The 20,419-nt window shown below is 39.7% G+C and overlaps 1 protein-coding gene across 4 annotated transcripts in view; it reads right to left on the bottom strand.

The window, feature by feature from the left end:
• ptpn12 (protein tyrosine phosphatase non-receptor type 12) overlaps positions 1-20,090 on the bottom strand; it is a 42,567-nt gene extending 22,477 nt beyond the window's left edge. For 3 of the 4 annotated variants that reach the window (XM_007540439.2, XM_007540431.2, XM_007540455.2), the window contains exons 1-4: positions 19,492-20,090; positions 1,940-2,048; positions 1,023-1,099; positions 811-906 (exon numbers count right to left, since the gene is read on the bottom strand). In XM_007540439.2, coding sequence (XP_007540501.1) covers positions 811-906; positions 1,023-1,099; positions 1,940-2,048; positions 19,492-19,593 — 384 coding nt within the window. In that variant the 5' untranslated portion in view covers positions 19,594-20,090. The remainder of the gene's footprint in view (positions 1-810; positions 907-1,022; positions 1,100-1,939; positions 2,049-19,491) is intronic. The other variant, XM_007540448.2, reaches the window with a different exon arrangement.
• Positions 20,091-20,419: the final 329 nt, after the last annotated feature.

Here is a 20,419-nt window from a genome sequence, read left to right as displayed (position 1 = left end):
ATGTCAAGTTGTCATAAAGACATTTTGAATAATGTCAACTTTGTATTAAAAGTGTCATAATTTACCGAATGACGCTTTATGACAACAGTCATAAATATTCATGAAGGCTTATTCATGTTCATGACAGGTGTTATGTCATGTTTATGACAGTGTCATGACAGGCTTATTCACCCCCCTTCAAATAAAGTGTTACCCTGAAATTCAATATTACTGCTTTGCCTGCTCGTTTTTAAAAGCTTTCAAACATGATTTCTTGAGTATGTTTTGACCTACATGAACATTCATGCAGAGTCAACTCTGAGACCTTAACCCTTCACACAAAGTAACACGTTTGTGGCTTCCTGTTCGTGCTAAACTAGAGCGCCAAGACGGCTTATAAATGATTTTCGACTTGATTTGATCACCTCTTGTTCGAAAATGAAGGTACTTGAATGGATCAACTCTGAATTTCAAATGGATATGGATAAAAAAAACATAAGAACTGGAATATTTCACACTTTTCACAGATTCTTTGAAATAAATTTTGTGATTCATAAAAACTTTGATCCTTTGTTTGTGATCTATACGTACGATGTATGATTCTGTGAAGGAATTTGGTTTTATTTTAACAGATTCTCCTGAGAAAAATAATATATTTTTAGCTCAGACACATCATTTTGACTCATGAAAATGATTTGTAAAAAAAAAAAAAAAAAAAAAATTCTAAAAGCAGGAATATAACCTAAAATGCCTGTTTTTACTCTGGTTCATGTTTGTGTAACCTTCCCAGCACCTAAATAACGACTCTCCTCTACGGTGGATCACACTCACAGCGACATTGTACTCCCAGTTCATCCTCCAGAAGTCGATGACCGTGTTTGGGAGCGGGCCCTGAGTTGCGATGTAGGCTTTCGGGCCGTCAACACCCTGAATAAACATGCAGTGGAAGAATAAATCAAAGAAATCATGGTCCGAATCAAAACTAGACGACATAATCTCACTGCTTAATCCACATGATATATTATATATATATTTTTTTTTACCTTAATAAAGTTTGCATTGATGTAATCTGTGTCCTGATTGGTTGTTTTTAATGTCAGCTTTACTCTAGTGTGGTCAACTGTGGGAAGGAAAACAAAAGTGGTTTAATATGCTTATTTATTTCTAATAGTGAGCACAACAGCAATAACAGAATAAGACAGGAGGTAAAAACGGTCAAACGGGGCCACGGGGTTTTACGCTCGGTTTCAGAGAGAGGGAAAAAAAACAACATCATCATCCTCATTGCTATGTACAGCAGCATCTGTGTGCTCGCGTGCGTGTCTGCATCTGTTATGGGTGAACCAGTTCTTCCTTTGCCTTATCAGCTCATTCACTAAAAGCTTTAATGAATGGATGGGGAGAAAGGAGAGGGTAACAGAGGATAAACATATTAAGGAAAAAGTAGGACAGACGTTGGGTCACGTAAGCTTCCCTGAGGTTGTTACGTACAGAAACAAACAAAAACATCCCATGACTTGTAAAAATGAGCGTTTATTCAGCACACAGAACAAAAAAAACAAAAAAAAGATTTTCTTGTAAAATCTTCACATCATCCTTGAAATGTTTGCACTCGTACTAATCTCCAACCTTTATTTATTTATTTATTTCTTCCTTCTAGGTGCTAATATTATCTCTGATGAAATGTGGATTTGTCTAGTCAGGTGGTGACCTTTAAAGCTGAGCTGATAGATGTACGAATTTTTTAAAGCTGCAGCCCTTGCAGGACACAAGGTTGCAGAGAGATTAGATTGTGAAAGCGCTGCGACCAGATGAAAACTGCGAGCATTATTCTAATGGTCTAATGCCCACATCTTCCCCCCCCACCCCACACCCACACCAACATGAATGCATATATACATGAAAAAGGAAGAAGAAAATCTACATTAAGAGCTTTGTTGGAGGCTGAACCACGACTTACATGGCAGTATGTCTTTGTATCGGTTCTTCTTCACATTTTCTTCCCTCTCTCCTACGTTGGTGGGGTAGATCTTCTCCGTTCGGTACTTGGTCGATAGCCGCCGCAACCGCTAAAATACAGAAGGAAAAGAAACATTAGTGGATAATAAGCACTGATGCTTCTCACAGAAGCGATTGCACAATTCTTAAACTAAGGTTCAATCATCTAACCAAAACAGTCACTCAAAGACTACGGTTGTATAAACCACAGAAAGTCGTGGTGAGGCTTTTAAGGCTTAGATCGCTGAACCAGTTGTCAAGCACGGTGGTGGCAACATCATGCCGAGGGGCTATTACAGTACCAGTGCACTGCACAATGTGTCAGATGCCATTTCTGATGGGAAGCGTATTCTCTCCTCAACCTGTTTGGAGACATTTAACCAAATATTGATGAGGTTCTTTGGATATTTGTGTTTTCTTGTCCATGTGAACGTCTCTGAGCACAACAGATAGAAATCTAAAACAGGAGTAACTTGTCAGTTTATCTGTAACAAAATCCGAGAACACAAGCAGCCTGCCAATATGATTGTCTTAGTCTGGTAAAACCACAGCTAGCCGGAATAAAAAGGCATTGTGCTTCATATCTGTCCTTACAGGAATCCTGCCTGCAAACTTGCATGTTGGTGTGCGTTCGTCAGCTCTGACACGGCTATTAATAGCGCCACATCAAAGCTTCACAAACGCACTCCCTTTTCTCTTCATATGACGGTGCATAAAAGTTCAGCGCAGCCTAATCCAATATACGCTGACACTGATGAAGACGCATTCGGTTAATGGGAAGGGGAACAATTACAGTCTCCCAGCTGACGGGACGAAACTTCGCCTGACATCCGCAAACACACAGGCCGAGAACAGAGGACAATGTTTTATTATTCATGTCACACACATTGCAAAGAGCAGAGAGCTGTTATTTCTAAACGATCAAGCTCTGAACCCAGGGTTTTCTTCTGCCGTTTATAGACCTCAGTCTAGTATTCATGTGCTGTGATTTGAGCTCTGTTGAAATCAAGGTGACCTCCATCAGGCACTGGGCCTGAAAGCTTTATTGGTACAAAAAAAAAAAAAAAAAACCATACGACCGTATTCAGCAGAAGATGACTAAAAGAAAAAAGTCCGCTTTCTGAAATTTTTAATTAAAGAGATAGATTAGTGTATTATTAACTGACTAATAGTGAAAAATGTGACGTTGAGAACAGAGGCAGAGGAATAGAGAGAAGTAGTTTTGTAGTATTGATGTTTTTTAATGCCAAGTTGTTGTTGTCGTTGCATATTTTCCTCACAGCTCACACCTTGACTAAGCGGACAACCGCAGTTTGAAGTGTTTAGCGTTGTATGGCATCATGTGACGTCTCCAAAATGCCCTAGTAAAAAGGACACACCAAATATGACAAAGACTGGGTTAGGATTGTCCCATCATCCACAGGAGCTTGAAGACTGAATGCTGCTGAATGAAAAGTAAAGTAAAAGTTGACACAACTTCTCTTACTATTTGGCACAAAGGGTTTTGTTTCCTGTTGCTTTCTTGGCCATCCTGTCAAGCTGAAATCTTAGGGCTGCAGCAGTACATGTTCACGATGATGGTTCCTCAAAGTCTTTGTAAAATCCCTACAATGTAAAAGGTTTCTCCACCTCCATCATCAGTTTCAGTCTTAATGTAGAGAAGCAACGACCATCAGTGAATGACCGCAGAGTACTAAACCCCTTCAGGATATTGTGCCGTTTCTGTTATTGCTAGAGCGCATGTACAACAGCCTGGTAATGAATTATCTCAACATGAAGAGTGTTTGCATGGTGAAGTTGGAACTGGGCTCATAATGAACCATTGCGATATCGTCACAGACGTTTTGTGTGTGCTGAAAAGATTCTAGGAACCTTCTTGAACAACAGGGAGAACATTTCATTCGTACCATCAGAGACCCTTCATTTTGGGGCCATTTCTTTTTTGTTTTGGTGGGGTCTTTTCCAGTTTAAAGGGAGTCTTCAAAGAGAAGAAGATGTGATACCAAACTGTTTTTGCCAACACATGGAGAAGCTAAATTTCAAAACTGCATCAGCTTAGTAAATCTGTGGTAATTCATGCCTAAAACAGGGTTTCCCCCAGTGCATTATAAGCCTGGTGGGCCACCAGGCTTTACTTGTGCCCCCATAAGCATTACTTATTTATTTAAGTCTTTTTAAAATGTTTGTATTTTTTAAGACTTTATAGTTGGTGTTCAGATGTTAACCTTCCAATTTTTCAATAACACAAAATTATCAAGTCATATTTTCAAATTTTCTGTTAACTTTAAACTTTTTTTTTTTTTAACTCAAAAACACGATGGATGAGTGACTGGCATAGCACCCAACCACCAGGCTTAGCAAGTTTTCTGGTGGAAATTTTGCTAACAATTTATACATTTAATTAGCATTTTCAAAATTTGGTACATCACTGTAAAACTTTTAAAGAGCGCCGACTTAAAAACCTTGAGGAGTGATGAAAAACCATCATTCTCAGGAGTCCTTTTTTATCCTCTCAGAACTTTCATTTCTTTGTGAAACATTAGGCATATCTGCATCTCGACTGTCTCTCCTCCCCTCCGTTACTCAGTGAGTCTGAGAAAGTTGGCGTGGGCGTTCAGGCTTCTGGAGCCTCGTGTGAAAAATGGCCCCACCTCTGCTTGTTGGCCCTGGCTGCAGGCTTTCCTCCTGTTACTGACGCGGACATGTACTGCGAATTTCCTGAATTTCCCCAAATCTCCAAAGACCTACCTCCCGTTCCTGTTTCACTTCTCCAACTTCTGGACTAATTTAGGTTTCTTTTTAAAAAAAAGTGCTTACAATGAGCTGCTGAGAAGTTACAACCAGTTAATACCAGAAGCACAGAAGTGCCCTAAAAACATGATGATCTTTGTGAACCACAACAAAGAGACTGAGGGAGAGGAAGCAAAGGAGAAAAGGGAGTTTGAGGTACGCAGAGTGAACGTGGGCGGCAGCACAGCTGTGCGTGTGTGTTCATTTATGTCAGAGTGTGGGGTAATAGCATTACAGCTCCTCTGGCCTCATGTGAATTACATTTGCAACAGAGGCCTGCTTCTGTGCTGGGCTGCAGCCCGACAACATGCACGCACAGAAATACACAAACAGCAGAAAGAAGAAGAAGAAGAAAAAAAAAACCTCAAGCAGTAATGATGATAAGCAGCTTCCCTTTGTAGTAACATTTCACTCCATTTCCAGCAAAGCGGAGAAAATAACACAATTTCCTCATTACAAAAGTAAACTGGGGCGCGTTCTGGCACTTAAATGACGGCTCGTTTTGGCTGAAGACCACAAAACGTAATATGTGAACACAAACTAAGTCATCTGTGTTTTACGGGCGATTTTTGAGATTATAGAACTTGGTTTCTTGACCATAGTTCAAATGACCACTTTGTAGTAGGAGTTCTCACTGAGTAAAGAAAAAGTCAAAGCTACTCAAACCTAGGTTTAAATCGGTAAGATGTTAAAAAGTGTGCCCTCTGCGTTCCTTTTTTTCCATCTTCATAAACTCTGTAAAGCAACAATATTTCTTCATTATCCAGCCACTATCTGGATGAGGAAGAAAACATGCTGTGATTCTCCTCCAGTCGTTGTTGAGGGTTAAAAAAAATTAAAAATTAAAAATTAACCAAACAAGAATTTTCATCCCAGCCATGTGTGCAGTACAATAAATACGAGTAAGATCCATTTTACCTATCAGCCTGGACAGAGGAGAAATATTTTCCAAGGATTTTATATGTTCGCATGTTTTACACTGCAATGATACGTGAACAAACAAGAAAAACATGGCAATTTAATTCTAATTAGCGAGGTACGTGTACAACGGTGAATCACCATTGTCCTGAAGCCTCTCTCTAATTACTTCTACTTCCTTTCCTACATAATCAAACACCGACATGAGCAAACACAAGGACAGACTCGTGTAAAAGCGGAGCATGTTTATTACGAACCAACTTAGAAGGTAGAAGTGATGTTATGAAAGAAAAACATTAGAAAAAGTATTACAGATACAGGGGAGAAACAAACTGAAAAGTTGAGGAGAGGATAGTCTAAACTAAACTTTCCTTTACAGCTTTTACTTAATTCCCACACTCTCAATACACACTCCTAGCATCTTAAGGTGTGTGTAAAGATAGAAGATAAATAAGTAAATATTGCTGCTATCAAGAGTTTATTTTTTGAATCTTTAACTCCACCAAAGGGCAACAACCAACAGGGTAGAGGAGGCAATATACTGAACTGGAACAATATTTCCCACTCTAAAATGTCATTTTTAAACAAAAGCACCCCGTTCCATGATGCTGCCACCACCGTGTTTCACTGTAGTGTGAATATTAAGTACGAGTTTTCATTCTGGTCTCATCTGAACCCTGTTGGTTTCACTCGACTACTTAATAGTGTCAAATTAAAGCGCACTGAATAAACATGAACTTCTCTTCTGATTTAGATTATTAAAGCAGGTAATCCTATATAGAGTTTGGACAGCAATAACACAAAAGTTGAACTATTTTCACCTCTGGAGATGAACTGTGCCCCTGTTTCTCCACGTTTCCCCCTCCTGTTTCTGTTTCCTACTTCCTGCCAGTCAGAGAAGTCACCAGCGTGACTGACTCGGTCAGTTTCCTGTGAACTCACAGGGTGGAGCTCGCACAGGGGCCAACACCGACTTCAGAGACCCCCTTCCGGGTGTTTGTGACTCATGCATGTTAACAGAAATATTTTAGACAATGATCTGGATGACACGACTCAAGGATGCCAGAGCAGTTACTGGATAAATGGGCCGGAGTTAAAAGAGGGAAAGATGTGCCAAATGTGACAACGCTACAGAAGCTGAAAGAGACGATATTGACTCTAACCTAGATTCTCCTCTTCTCTGAATAAGCCATCATCTCTGTACTTCCCTGGCACAATAAATAATTCACACACACACAAACACACATATGTACACACACAGAAACACATTCTGTTTCTTGAACCCAGCACTGAGCGCTGATCGGCTGAAAACGTGCTCTTCCTGCAGAGGCGGTGGGGAAAAGGTTTTCGACTGTGGCCAGGAAGTGGGCTCGTTGAGCGCGGGTGGTAGAAAGCCTTTACCGACGGTCACCTTCCATGCACACAGACACACAAAAGCTAAAATAGGTCAGCCCTTACAATGCTCTCAGAAAAATCTATCTGCCACGCCGCAAAAGCATGCAGGGAAAAAGATGCCCTGCAACAGCGCGGAGACTAAAAGGGTCTGCCTCCTGCTCTTTCCAGAATCAGTCTCTCTCTCACTTTTTTTTTTTTTTATTCACCTGGACAACAGGAACATCAATGATTTGACAAAAAGCTGCATCCTGAAGAGTGTGAATGCTTAGCATGTTTCGTGTTTCAAACTGAATGGAGTATAGTGCATTAAACGGCAGAATACTGAAAAGGCTTGACGGAAAAAGACAGACGCCTGCTGGGTAACAGTGAGGTGAAGGTGTGTGATCTGTAGGGCCAAAGGCTAAAACCATCCGTTCCAAGCTAAAACAACGATACACACCAGGAATCCATTTTAAAAACAGTAATGCAAGTCCATAACTGGAATAAGCGGTAATCAAAGCTGTATCTTCATTTTTGAAGTTATATTCTCTGTTATATAGAAATATTTTACCCAATGTTTAAAAGACAAGGAAGGTAAGGGTAGGTACAGCATGTTAGCCGTTTTACAAGGTAAAGATTTCTAAGCCACAAGAATGTTTTTCAGACTCTTCCTAAGGCATCAAGTCTTTGCAATGAGATCCCAGATTAAGAGTGTCCTCAGTTTGTATGAAATGTAACTCAAAACAGCCTTTGCTGTGCACTGCTGGTCAGCTAGGCTTCCCTTCTTCTCTGTCCCTCGACCACTGGACATTTTTCCAGTTGAAAAACATTGACCGTCATATTATGGAGACCACTGAAGCGCCTTTAATTGCTTTTGTTAACGTTGTTTTGACAGCACAGTTGGCAAACCTACACATAGCCTATTTGCCAAGCTGACCTCTCAACTAAAGGCTGCTTCTAGTAAGTTTCCGAATCAAAATGCAGTTTTTAAGGAGGTCCAGGGTTGAGACGTGTCGTTTTACGTTACAGAGGAAGTCTGACTAAAATAATCTCTCTGTTGGGCAATGTCTGCCACCCTCATGCAAGAAGCTGTTGCAGAACTGGAGAGCTCCTTCAGTGACAGACTAGATGCACACAGACTGAAGAGGAAACGGCTGACCATCTCCAGCCCTGAGGAGCCTCTGTCTGTCTCATCAGTTTTAGATGCTTTCCTGCTTCAACACACCCAGATCAAATGAACGGTGTCCTGGCAGGTTTCTGCAGAATACTGAGGAGGGGAACTCGGCAACCGATTGATCTGCATTGGAGCAGGGACACATCTGAAAAAGGCAGGAGACCTGCTGAGGATTGGCTTTGGACCCCCCATGGACTGGTGCCGGTATTCCTTCAATCGCCACTCATGAATCAAACTCATCAAGTCTTTTGGCTTGTGAGGAAACGAATCCAAAAACACGAACCCTCCACCCTGATAACCAGCGTGAGTCAGTACTCTGGCCTTTGCTAGCTGATGATCTCTCCAAAGATAACATCAAACAGATTGCATCGGTTTCCAAACGGGTAAACACACACTCACCAGCACACACTTCATCCTGGCGCTGTCATTTCCGTTTAATGACAACTGGCCAATATAGGTCAGTGGAGCACAGGCAGCATTCACACATGCACACGCGCTGGCTATAACAGCTTGTCATTCAGTGACACAAAGCAGAATTTGATTTCCTTTTATCAGCCACCAGGCTTCCCTTCCTTTCCGTCTCCCTTTCGTTTTCTTTACTCAGCCATCTGCCACAATCACTGCACGCAAACGGAGTTATGCAACGGAGTGCCATGTGGCTTTTCTGGCTAAAAACAGGATCTTGGACCGCTTTGTTTAACAAATTTAGCGAGTAACCGCGCAGGCGACAATCGCAAACCTCAAAGTCTGCAACTGTGACAATTGATGCAAGCTGTGGTCAGATTAGACTGAACTAACTTTGGCTGCGGGGAGCACCTACACTGAACTGAGAGCAGTCGGCTCAGCCAGCCATTTCGGCCAGGGTGCTCACTTCCTCAGAGATCTGTCAAACGTGCATGTACCGTCTGTGTCCTGCTGCAAACCCAGACCGCCACAGAAAAACTACTCACTGGGCTTCCTGACTGAGAAGTTCCTCTTTATTGTCCGGAGTCAAAACAAAGCAAAGAAATAATAAATGAAGGGAAACAACGGGAAGGACGTGGAAGGGAAGGAGGCAGAAGACGTCAGATGAGCGTCTAACAGAACAGAGTACAGATGGAGTAAAGAAAAAATGATCTTGTGATTCATTTTTTCCCTGAGCTCTGATGAGACAAAAAGTTAATCCATGAGGATGATCTTCAGTTTTGCTTTGCAGATTAACGTTAAAATCTCTGTGGAAAAAAATACTGAATTATGTCCAATTTCGTAACTAAAAGTCTCGACGCCGCTGCATTTGTTAGCTTAGCAGCTTTCTAGCGCTTTCAATCTCGAAGGTGAATCAGTTCCAACGTTATGTATAGATTCTCACAATGAAAAATTTATTAAATTACTCTTTGGGGGATGTGGGGGGTTACAGCACATATTTGTTGCATAAACAAAATCCCATGTTAAGAAATGATTAATTTCCACAAACTCACCACTCATTCACAAGCTCCCTAAAGATGTACGGGAAGAGAAACAGGCCAACATCGTCATGAATTAAACAAAATTGGGCACCAGATTCTTTATTTTGCATATTCTTCTTCTGCTTCACACCAAACCCACGTGGCGTTGGTAGAGGAAAAAGTTCAGCCACATCTGCTCGAACGAGGCTGTTCTAGTTAAAGTCCTGGTAAGGTTTAGCAAACTCCACGCATTCATCTTTGCAATAGGACAAGACATGCTTGTGCCACATGCCACATGGTTGCTACAGAGACATTTCAAACACTAGATTACTAATTAAAATGTCCTGGAAACTGATCTACAAAAACGTGACAAATTAGAAAATGCTTGAGTTACATTTCTTAAAAGGGATTGTTAGTTAAAACAAACATGCTAGCTGTTGTTTTATTATCAATATTTCTTAACATGGGATTTATGTATTTCACTGAATAAATGAAGGTGATATAAAAGTGGACTTTTTGTTTTTTTAACAGGAGTGGCTACAACAAATGACCAGCTTGAACATGATTTAAATTAAAACGTAGCCTTCGTTGTATGTCGGCAAAAAGGGTTAAGTGGTATTAGTGTGGATATAATTTCCCTCTCTGGATCCAGCCCTGCAGCAGGAAGCAGATGTGGACAAACCTCACATAATCCCAGTCATCTGGGACCCAGGGGGGGTCATTGTGTGTTCAGTGCGTCCAAGTTTGTAGTTTTTGCTTCCCAGCTCAAAGTTATTTGAGGAGAAAAACTGGCAAGATTAATTTCTCAAGTCAGATTATAAATGCACCCCCCACTGTGTGTGTGTGTGTTTATGTGTTTGTTTGTTTTTTTATTTAAAGGCAGCCGATTTTGAATTTAAAGTTTGCTTCCTTGCTTCACATACAGACAACACGACTCATCTATTGAACTATTTCCTTTCACATAAATCACATGTTACCAGAAGACGGCATCAGTGGAAATTTTCTGTGTGTGAGCGTGTGTGGCCTCCTTATCTTGATCAATTAAGTTCTTCTGCCATGTCGGTGGGTCAGCTCGCTTTCATCCACTAAAGCCTCTCTCTCTCTCTCTCTCACACACACACACACACACACACACACACACACACACACCAGAACTACAGAGCGGAAATACTGTGTTACGGTTTTTTTCTCAGAAGCAGCCGTCTCCGAGGCTGCGTTTTGAGTTAAGCCGTGGGAAGGGTTTGGGTGAGAACCAGGGAGACTTGACACCAGAAGAAATTGGGAAGTCGTGTTTCATGGTGTAGTAACACGAGGCGGGCAGACAGTAGTCGCCACACACAAACGCACTGAGGACCAGCAGCCGAGCCCTGCGGTGCGCCCCTCTGCACCCACGCACAAAAACAAGCTCATAAAAGCTCAGACGAGCAAACACAGCTGGATTCTCATTTTCTGAGGGAATACAAGCATCCAGGCACATTTTACCAGCCTTCCACTGTACTTACATAAAAACATGTATGTACAGCCAAAGCAGAGCTGCAAATATGCTTTGGAAACTGATAAATGTTTTTCGATTTCTGGGCTAGTTTACATAGGACGAGTAAAGTCCTGAAACGCTTAGCAATTATTAACAGCCACAAATATCATGTTGTCCAAATTGTATGTGATAGACCAGCACAAAATTGTTAAGCGGAGGAGAACTGAATTTTTATTACAAATTAAAATCACAAAAATGTGGTTTGTATTTGTTTGTAGGCCCCTTTTTACTCTGATACCACTTAATAAAATGGTGGAAACAAAGGTGTTCGATATGGACGTGAAGTTTTATCACGATAGTTGGCAGAAATATTGTGATTACGATAAAAGTGAGTCATGCCATCAATCATTAAATGGAATTTATGGTGACAAAGAGAAATGTATTGCGACAAATGATAAAAACAATAAATGCTCACCTCTTGGTGGTGATGATCTATACATCTAAATATCAACGACTTGTTACAGAAAACCTGCAGTACCCAATGGCTCATTCAAATACCAGACATAAATATGATACAATTTCATTCCAATTCTCAATTATGAGCTACTTTGTGTGTATATGTAATACATAAAATCCCCATGAAACACACTGAAGATCGTGATTGTGAAGTGATTAAAAAAATCTGGGAATTTTAGGAGGTATGAAAAATGTTTTAAACTATAATTATTTTATAGATATTCTTTTTTTTTTTTTTAACTTTTTATTTTCAATAACTGTTTTACATCAACATATACACACAATAGACATACAGAGAATACCAACTCAAGTGATGAGAGTACATAGTAGTGATGAATAATACAAACTAAATTTGAAAAGTACACGAACAAAAAAATAAAAAATAAAAAAAATAGAGGTGTCAAGGTTACATTATGTATTTAGTTATAGGTCTCCATCTTGTTTCAAAGGTCCCCATCTTAAGTTGTAGTCTTGATGTTATTTTTTCCATTATATAGACTTTTTTAATCCTATCTCGCCACTGTGCTATATTGGGAGGTTGTGGCCTTAACCAACTACATGTTATGCACTTTTTTGCAATCAGAAGCAGAACTCTGATCAGGTATTTATTATCTTTGTTGATCATGTCAGAGGGTATTATTCCTAGGATATAGACGGATATATCCAGATCTAATTGAATGCCCAAAATACTCTTTATATCTGTTTGGACATTTTTCCAAAACTCGACTATCTTCGGGCAATCCCAATTTATAGATATTCTTATTATTTTGTCTTTAATCATTGTCTAAAATGATCAAATCTTAAAAAAAAAAAAAGCTTCATCACGTGTCTGGTTTGTGTTTCCTGAAGCTCCTGAGGCTCAATTTCGGCATGCCTCAGTGATGAGTCTGAAATGAGACCACAGCATGCCGAACATCCTCCAGGTGGTAAATGACTTCACCAAGAGTAAATCCGAACCAGTCTGACTTCTTCATTTTGATCTTGAATCCTGGATTGAAAGTGCACCATATTTTCTTATCTATTCTCGTTCTCACAGCTGCATATAAAAAAAAATAAAAAATTTTAAAAAATTGTCGCCTTCACGCTTCTATGCACTTAAAACACAAACCTGCATGACAAAGTTCATGCAAAATTAATAGACATGCAAAACCTAAAGAGAATATTATTAGAAACTGTTACCACACGCGCACATAAGCTTATGTTCCGACACTTTGACGTTTCCCCTTTTCTGCATCCCATCTCGGCTTCTTCAGTCTACCAGACAGGACACTTCGCAGAAGTGTGTGTGTGTGTGTGTGTGTGTTTGCACTTTTTCACTTTCTTTGATGTGCTGATTTGGAGTCATCAGCATGCAGAGGTGTGGCAGGAACACACACTACTACACACACACAGGGGCTGAACTCCTAAACCCTGTCTAGACTGCATTATCGAGCTCCGCTGCAGCTACATGTGCACTTTATGTTGGCACACTTAGCAGTTGGTAAGATAATATCAAAGCTGCTGCAGTGACACAACATAAAGGTAGCAGCTCACACAGATCTGTGCTTCTTTTAGCGTCTGGATGTACAACCTGCTTCCTGTCTTTGCGTCAAGCTCCTTTGACTTCTTCTTGAGTGAAAATATTTGTGGCTTCACCTGCTGACTAAAACACCTACACAAGACACTTAAAGTCTTACTTAAATTTGGGAAAATGTTCATAAAATGGAAGGCCGAGCCTAAACGATGAACGAGGTACACCTGAGAGTAAATTTGTGCAAAAAGAAAAAAAAAAAGAAAAAAAACCCTCAACCCTCACTTGTCCCAGCACACTCAGATGAAATCTTTTTTTTTTTTTTTTTTATCAATGTTGCAGGGTTTTTTTTATACCTACAGATAAGCCCAAAATGACATGAATAACAAACACCTAATATTTATCCAAATTCAACTCGGATCAGCCGAATCACAGCAACAATCAGGTTCAACTGTGTGCAATCCAATTTGATTGTAATTACAGAATAATTAAAGCCAGTTGAGCAAAAACAAAGCTACTAAGGAAGCTCTGCTAATTTCCATTATTGGTGCTCCTATTACTCTGAGCTTTAACACAAGGTGGCGCTGATGTGCCTTTAACGCTCTGTCAGCAGCTATTAATGCAACAGAAGAAGAAAAACAGCAGCAACAGTTTAGCTTTGGACTGCTATCAATCGAGATGTTTAAATATACAGAACAGAATCCTTGCATATTCAAGAATTGCACAGGATGTAGAAAAGTCATAAAATAATATCACTACCAGAAAAGACTGATTGGACACTCAAACTCTAAATATAAACAGCATATCTGGTCAGCTGGATGGATAACTACTCTTTATTTCTGCACCAACGTGTATTTCTGAGGCAGAGCTCCAAAGCTCATGGAAGATGGTGGAAAAAGAAAGAAAAGCCTCCAAAAAATAAATTTGATTTAAATATTTAATCCATATCACTGTTACAATTCCCAGCATTCCAAAATAAAATGAAACATTTTCCTGAAATTCTGCAGTTCTACTCTGGACGGCATGTTGACGAAATAAAATACAAGACGACAAACTCGCAATAGTATTCTTAAAAATGTGCAGATGAGGTGGTTTTTGGATTAAGTGCTGGAATATTATGAAGTCTAACAGTAAAATGTTCAGTAAAAATACGAAGGTTTCATTCTGTCATGACATCTATATAAAATGCGAAACAAAATTCTGACATGATTTTAGTTTTTGTCCGTTTTATTCCTATGTATCGCTATAGTCACATCAATGTTACCAACTTTTAGTTATTGTCATTATTACATTACATATTTAATTGTTAAATATTTTACTTAAAGTATTTTCAATACAGTTTTTTTATATATTGTTTTAAAATAATAATATCTTCCGGTATCCACTGACACATTCAAGGCATTTTAAAAACAATAACATTTGTTTAAACTTTTTGCACGCATCACTAAGAGACTAAATGAATTGTAACTTTATCTCCTACAGTGAAGCATGGTGGCCTCTCTCTTTCAGGGCATTTTTCACAAACTCAAAAAGGAGGAACTGTATGTTTTTATTTCCCCAACGACTCCTCCATGCAGAAAAACTGCAAAGGTTAAAAGTTTGCTGCATAACTTTTTCTTTTTTTTTTTTAGTACTTTGAAGGAGGACACCCAGCTTAAAGATGAAAGGTAACCAAGACAAAATGACTGGTGGCGAGTTTGCGGTAACTGAGTTCCCCTGCGAATGTGCGGTAAGATGGACAAGCTTTGCTAAAGTCACGTGATATTCAGGACTTTCTTATGCTCAACTGCAGTTTGCCTCGGGTTATCGTCTCCATCTCCCCAACAACCAACAAATTGCAGTAAGACTGCGTATTATGAAGATTTGCACTGTTTTTTGTTGTTTAGTTTCTGTCCATATTTTCTCGATTTCTACTTGATTCCTTCCTTCTCCAGTTTTTGGCACTTCCTGTCTTCCTTCTTTATTCTCTTCCTTTCAACTGTCCTTTATTCCTTCTTCCCTTCCTTTGTCTAGTCCTCATTTTTATCTTTTTTGATTTTGCTTTTTATTTTTTCCCTCCATTCCTTTTCTTACTTCTTCTTTCTTTCATTAGTCATTAACTTATTTATTTTATTCCGTCCTTCCATCCTTCCTTCCTTCCTTCCTTCCTTCCTTCAGTGCTTGCTTCTTTGAACATTTCCCCTTTCCTTGCATTCTTCTTTTACTTTCCCTTTTTTTCAACTTCCTTCTTTCTTTCCTCGTTGGTTCCATCTTGTGTTTTTTGAAAGTTTGGTATTAAAAGCATTTGGTTAGTTTATTTAAGTCTGAAACAATGAATGGCATTTGGGCATAAAACAGATGCACACAAACTCTGTGGTGGCCTTTTCTCATTTTCACTGCTGAAATACGCGATTTAACAAAAGACAATTTAGTAAAACTTTACTAAAGATATTTTAATCTAATCTTGAATCCTTTTCCAACATTTTGTTAGCGTTTGGTTAATTCATCTAAAAAAAAAGAATAAGAAAAGGAAAAAAAAGTGTCTCTTTCATCAGTTGCACAAATAGCCAATTTGAAAAGTCATGGGTTGACTGAGCAAGTTGATAACTACCTTGTGCAACAAGTAAGATTGCTATTGTTTGGTTTTGGGGAACTAGAACTCCACAGATGGTCCATTTTTGCAGAACCTGTGTCATGAGACCGACTCCATGGAGCAGCAGTACGTGTTTTGTTTCTTGCACAATCAATGTTTTCAAGATAACCCGAAGCAGAGCATAAAGGTAGTACATCTTATACACTCAACACACCTCAATATGGATAAAAATAACTGTATCACATATATTTTACTCAATCTATGTAGAAATCAGTGGAGCAACTAGTTCTAGAAACAAAGTTTTATTTAAAAAGATGCTTCTGGCTAAATCCGCTGTCCTGAGAAGATCGAGCTCGTTTGTAGTTTCTTAATGACCAGTAGCAAAACATCTTATCCAAAATATTTCTGAAATAATGCAGTCCAATAAGTACTCTGAGACATTTAGAATGAATACAATCAAAGCACATTCATGCTTTGAAAAGGCCCAGTCAAAGTCTAGACCCAATTCTAACTCAGAATCTTCACGGACTGGCTGAGTTTAAGCTTTAAACAAAATTGAATGAATTTTACTCTCTATATGGGCAAATCTAGTAAAGGCATGAATACCCGACTTAGTAGATTTGTTCTGATTTTTTTTAAAGATTTTATTTTATTTCAACTTCAATTCACCTTTACGAACATCTCTAAAAAAAATAAAAAATACCCCAAATTTTGGTATTTGGGGGGCATTTTGGTAATCTTGGTATTTATAGAGAAACATAATCCTGACATTAAAAATGAACACCACATATATCCCCAAGGGATCGGATGCCACAACAACAGAACTGAGCTGCACAAACTTGGACTTGTAGCCAAACGGGAGAGAAATATGTATCCACGCTGCTCTGTCAAATTGCTGAAAAAGCCCAGCGAACAAAGCATATAATCTCTGACTCCTTGCCCCGCTGGAGCCTGTAATTATGCCTATAAAACACATTCTATATATAAACAACAATAGACAGTTAAAGTGGGAGTTACATCAGGGTGTTCAGTGACTCACAGCGCAGAAGGAGCACACCCCATGTGCTTGTGGCGTTAGATTTTAAAACGCAGGCTGGAGCTCGGTAAAACGGACTGTGACGCGAAGGCCGTGGCCGGTCAACCTTTGCGTCGCTCTAATCGGCATGCTGGCACACAGCCCACCTGCATTCAGTCAGAACAGGTTTTCTCGATTGCTGGCTGCGCGAGCTAAGTCACTTTACAGGAAAATAAACAAAAAATTTAAAGGAACAAGATTTGCCTGAAGCTCTGTGTAAGTTGCGAAACTTCACTTGAGATAATCCGGTTACTGTAACGACAATATAACAGGAGTCGGCGCAAAAGCAAAGCGAGAAAGCTTTCCTCAGGAGAAGCGCCGTAACCTAATAGAGAACAGGAAATAAGAAGCAAAGGAAAGTTTGTAGAGAAACACAACTTCACTAACAACCTCTCCCTTGGAGAGATGCAAGAGCTGTTTGAAAGCAGATAGCTTAACAAGGCGTGGATGAGTGTTAAAAATGTAAATGTTTGGGTATATTGGTGCTAAAATGAGAAGGAATCATTTCGCTGGAATACACAGAGAGACTTCTGACACTGCCCAGCTCCTAACGCCAGTTTGTCTTCTTCAAAGACAAACGGTTCTTGCTCCGATCGTTTTGCTGGACTCTTAATGTGCTGATAAGGTTTCACTCTGCAAGCCATGTACAAAATGTTATGAAATAGGCCAAGAAAGAATGTTGCAAGCTCCAGCAAGCAGCGTGTGCACGAAGTAGGGAAGCAAGGAGTGTTTGTTTGCAAGTGTAGACAAATACAGGAAAAGTTTAAATGCCGAGGCTGATTAGCAGAGACGACTCGATGATTTAGAAAAAAAAAAAAAAATGGATTGTACCTACTGAATCTATTTGTATTTCTAATCCCTCGCTATGCTTAGTCCAAATGCAAACACGCCAATTAACTGTCTTCTACCACCCATTTAAAACAAAATTCTCAAGGCCTCAAAAGTTATCATAGAAGTGTCATTCATGCTATTCCAAAAGCCCAGGGAGAAGAAGAGGCCTTATTTAGAGTTCAGAGTTGCAACATCCAGAGATACAACAAACACAAACTTATTGCCGCCAGTCTGTGGTCATCAAACAAACAGAATAAGATGCTGAAATCACCAATAAACTACTGTTTCTAATATCAGAAGGATCCCTCATGCATACAAGACAAATAGCTTAATAATCAATTGGTCACTTGTCCATTTATTGAGTGGAAATAACTGTTCACTTCGCGTATCAATTTCAGCTGCGATTTGGCCAACATGAGGATTCTGCAGAAGACAGTGAGGGGAGCAGAAAGGGTGGTCTGAGTATCTTGATCGTCTGTCAAGACTCTACCGTCAGACTCCTCACAGCCTCGACATGCACTTTTTAGAGCTGCTGTCATCAGTAAAACCACCGGCCTGCTGATATGCACTGAGCTTTGCCTCAGGTCGCTGAAATGCTGAACTGAAGTTGGCCAACACTCATTGTCTTTCAGCTCAGACCTCCCAATTCAGATGAATGTTTGTCTGGAAGACTAGAAAACGCAAAACACATGTACTGCAGGTCCTTCAACTGGAGCAGTGGGTTTGAATCAAACGACGACACAGGAAGAAGATCATCCTCATCAGAATCAATCTATCAATCTTTTTTATTTCTTTATATTCCACAGTAATCTACGATATGCCAACAAACAGTTTAATTTTGAGTTATGGTATTAGACTATAAATGGGTTTGATTCAATATTGCCCAATTCTTGTTACACCGACTACTTAGAAATGCACTCATCAGGCTTTTCTTGTAACAGATCGATTGTCTTTGACGTCTGACCTGCTGTTGGATACAGTTTTATCTTGCAACTATGACAGAAACACATGTGCTACAGGTTCTTTAATATGTGTAAATGTAACAGAAAATTAACCAACTTCAATATTTCTATTTACGTAAATAATATGTCAGGTTCCTCCTCACCCCCCCAAAAAAGTGAAAGCTGCTTGATGCATTCACAGACCAAATATGGTGGGAGTTTTAAGTTTTGATTAATTTAATGTAGAGGAGGAATGGTTGCATTAATCAATTTGCCTAAGATTGAAATCAGATTTTTTTTTTTACTTTTATTAAATGCATCATGTTTTTTCCATGCATTTTGATCTATTAAGTATTTTTTCTGAATGCTATTAGTCACTTAGCAAATGTAAGACTTGGTGGAGAAATCTTAACGTATTGTACATATTTTACCTTTGTATACCAATCCAGTCACTAAAAAATTTAAAGGTACAGAGACAAATCTGCACCCAATATTCTTCTTAAATGATTACAAATGAAGCATTGCACTGAAACCCAACAATCATGATGATCAGACAGTAAAAAGCCACAACAACACAGCACTTTAACCTTAGCTTAGCTGCTCCAGCAACACCTAAACACATTGATAGAAACAAAGTGGCCTGCTTGTGTGTTGGTTGTTTTTTTTTTTACATTTCTGAAAGCAGAACTCGGTGGTTGTTTCTGAGGTTTGGGAGACAATGCAAGGCCGCCATATAAAGACTGGAAATGGGAGGAAAAGGAAGAGGGCAGTGTGGCCGCCCCTGCCTCACCTCCTGGGGGATACAGGGGAACCAAGAGACGGGAAGGGGAGGTGGTGGGATATGGAGGAGGTCCTGTGTGAGATAAATACAAGATAAAGACGTCCAGGTTTGTGCTCCTGGTAATTCTGACCCACCATAAAGTCGCTGCCGAAGTTGTCCTCTGCCCTGTCCTCGTCCAGTTTGCTCATGGCCTTCACCCTCTGGATAAAGTTTCTTAGGATGCCGGCTTGATCCATCCTTCAGTCCGCTTGTAACGTTGCCTTTTCCTTTAAAAAAAAAAAATCTCCCAAACTAACAAGGTGGGAATAATACAAAAGAGGATACAGGGGGTAGGGGTAAAAATGGGTAATAAATAAAAAAATAAATAGGCTTCAAGGGTCCTCCCAGAGAGTCATCGTCGGTCCGCTACACAACACATTTTTTTTATTATCGCCCCATGTTGTTCCTGCCTTCCCTTCTTTCTTCTGGACTATTTCCACAACGACAGCACTTGGTCCCGAAGAAAAGCGCCAACCGGCTCTGCAGCCCCACAAACAAGTTCCTAAACGTTGCGTGGTATCAACCGTAATGGCTTGGCGGTACAAGAAACGAAAAATAAAGCAAAACAGGACCCAAAAATTAGAACCACCCCGGTCCGGTCAGTATTTCCACCCCTCCCTGTCTACCTCGATTGCCACATTCACACACTGCTGCCGCTGCTGCTTGCTATTTCGCTACTGGGGGGGAACATCCGGACAGGGCACAGCCAACAAGAGGTAGAGCCGCCTCTGACAGGAAATGTCTGCCTCTGATTGGTTAGAGAGAATACAATGTTGGAATCCCATTGGATAAAATGGATGCTGCTCTACTAAATAAGTGCGTGTGATTGGAGAGAAGACATGTCCGTTTTTTTGACAAGTAGTGTTGGCGCTTTCAGAAAATAATGTGACACAAATAAATAAAAAATAAATATATGCAAAAGAAAATATGCAATATATTTTACATTTACAGTATTTTTAGACATATTTATTTGAGTATATTGTTAGAGTACTTTGTTCAGCCAGGCTTCTTACTTTGCACAAC

Source organism: Poecilia formosa, unplaced genomic scaffold (genome assembly GCF_000485575.1).
Source record: "Poecilia formosa unplaced genomic scaffold, Poecilia_formosa-5.1.2 Scaffold9, whole genome shotgun sequence".
Lineage (NCBI taxonomy): Eukaryota > Metazoa > Chordata > Actinopteri > Cyprinodontiformes > Poeciliidae > Poecilia > Poecilia formosa.
Note: the sequence above shows the minus strand (reverse complement) of the source record. Positions and strands in the feature narration are given on the sequence as shown.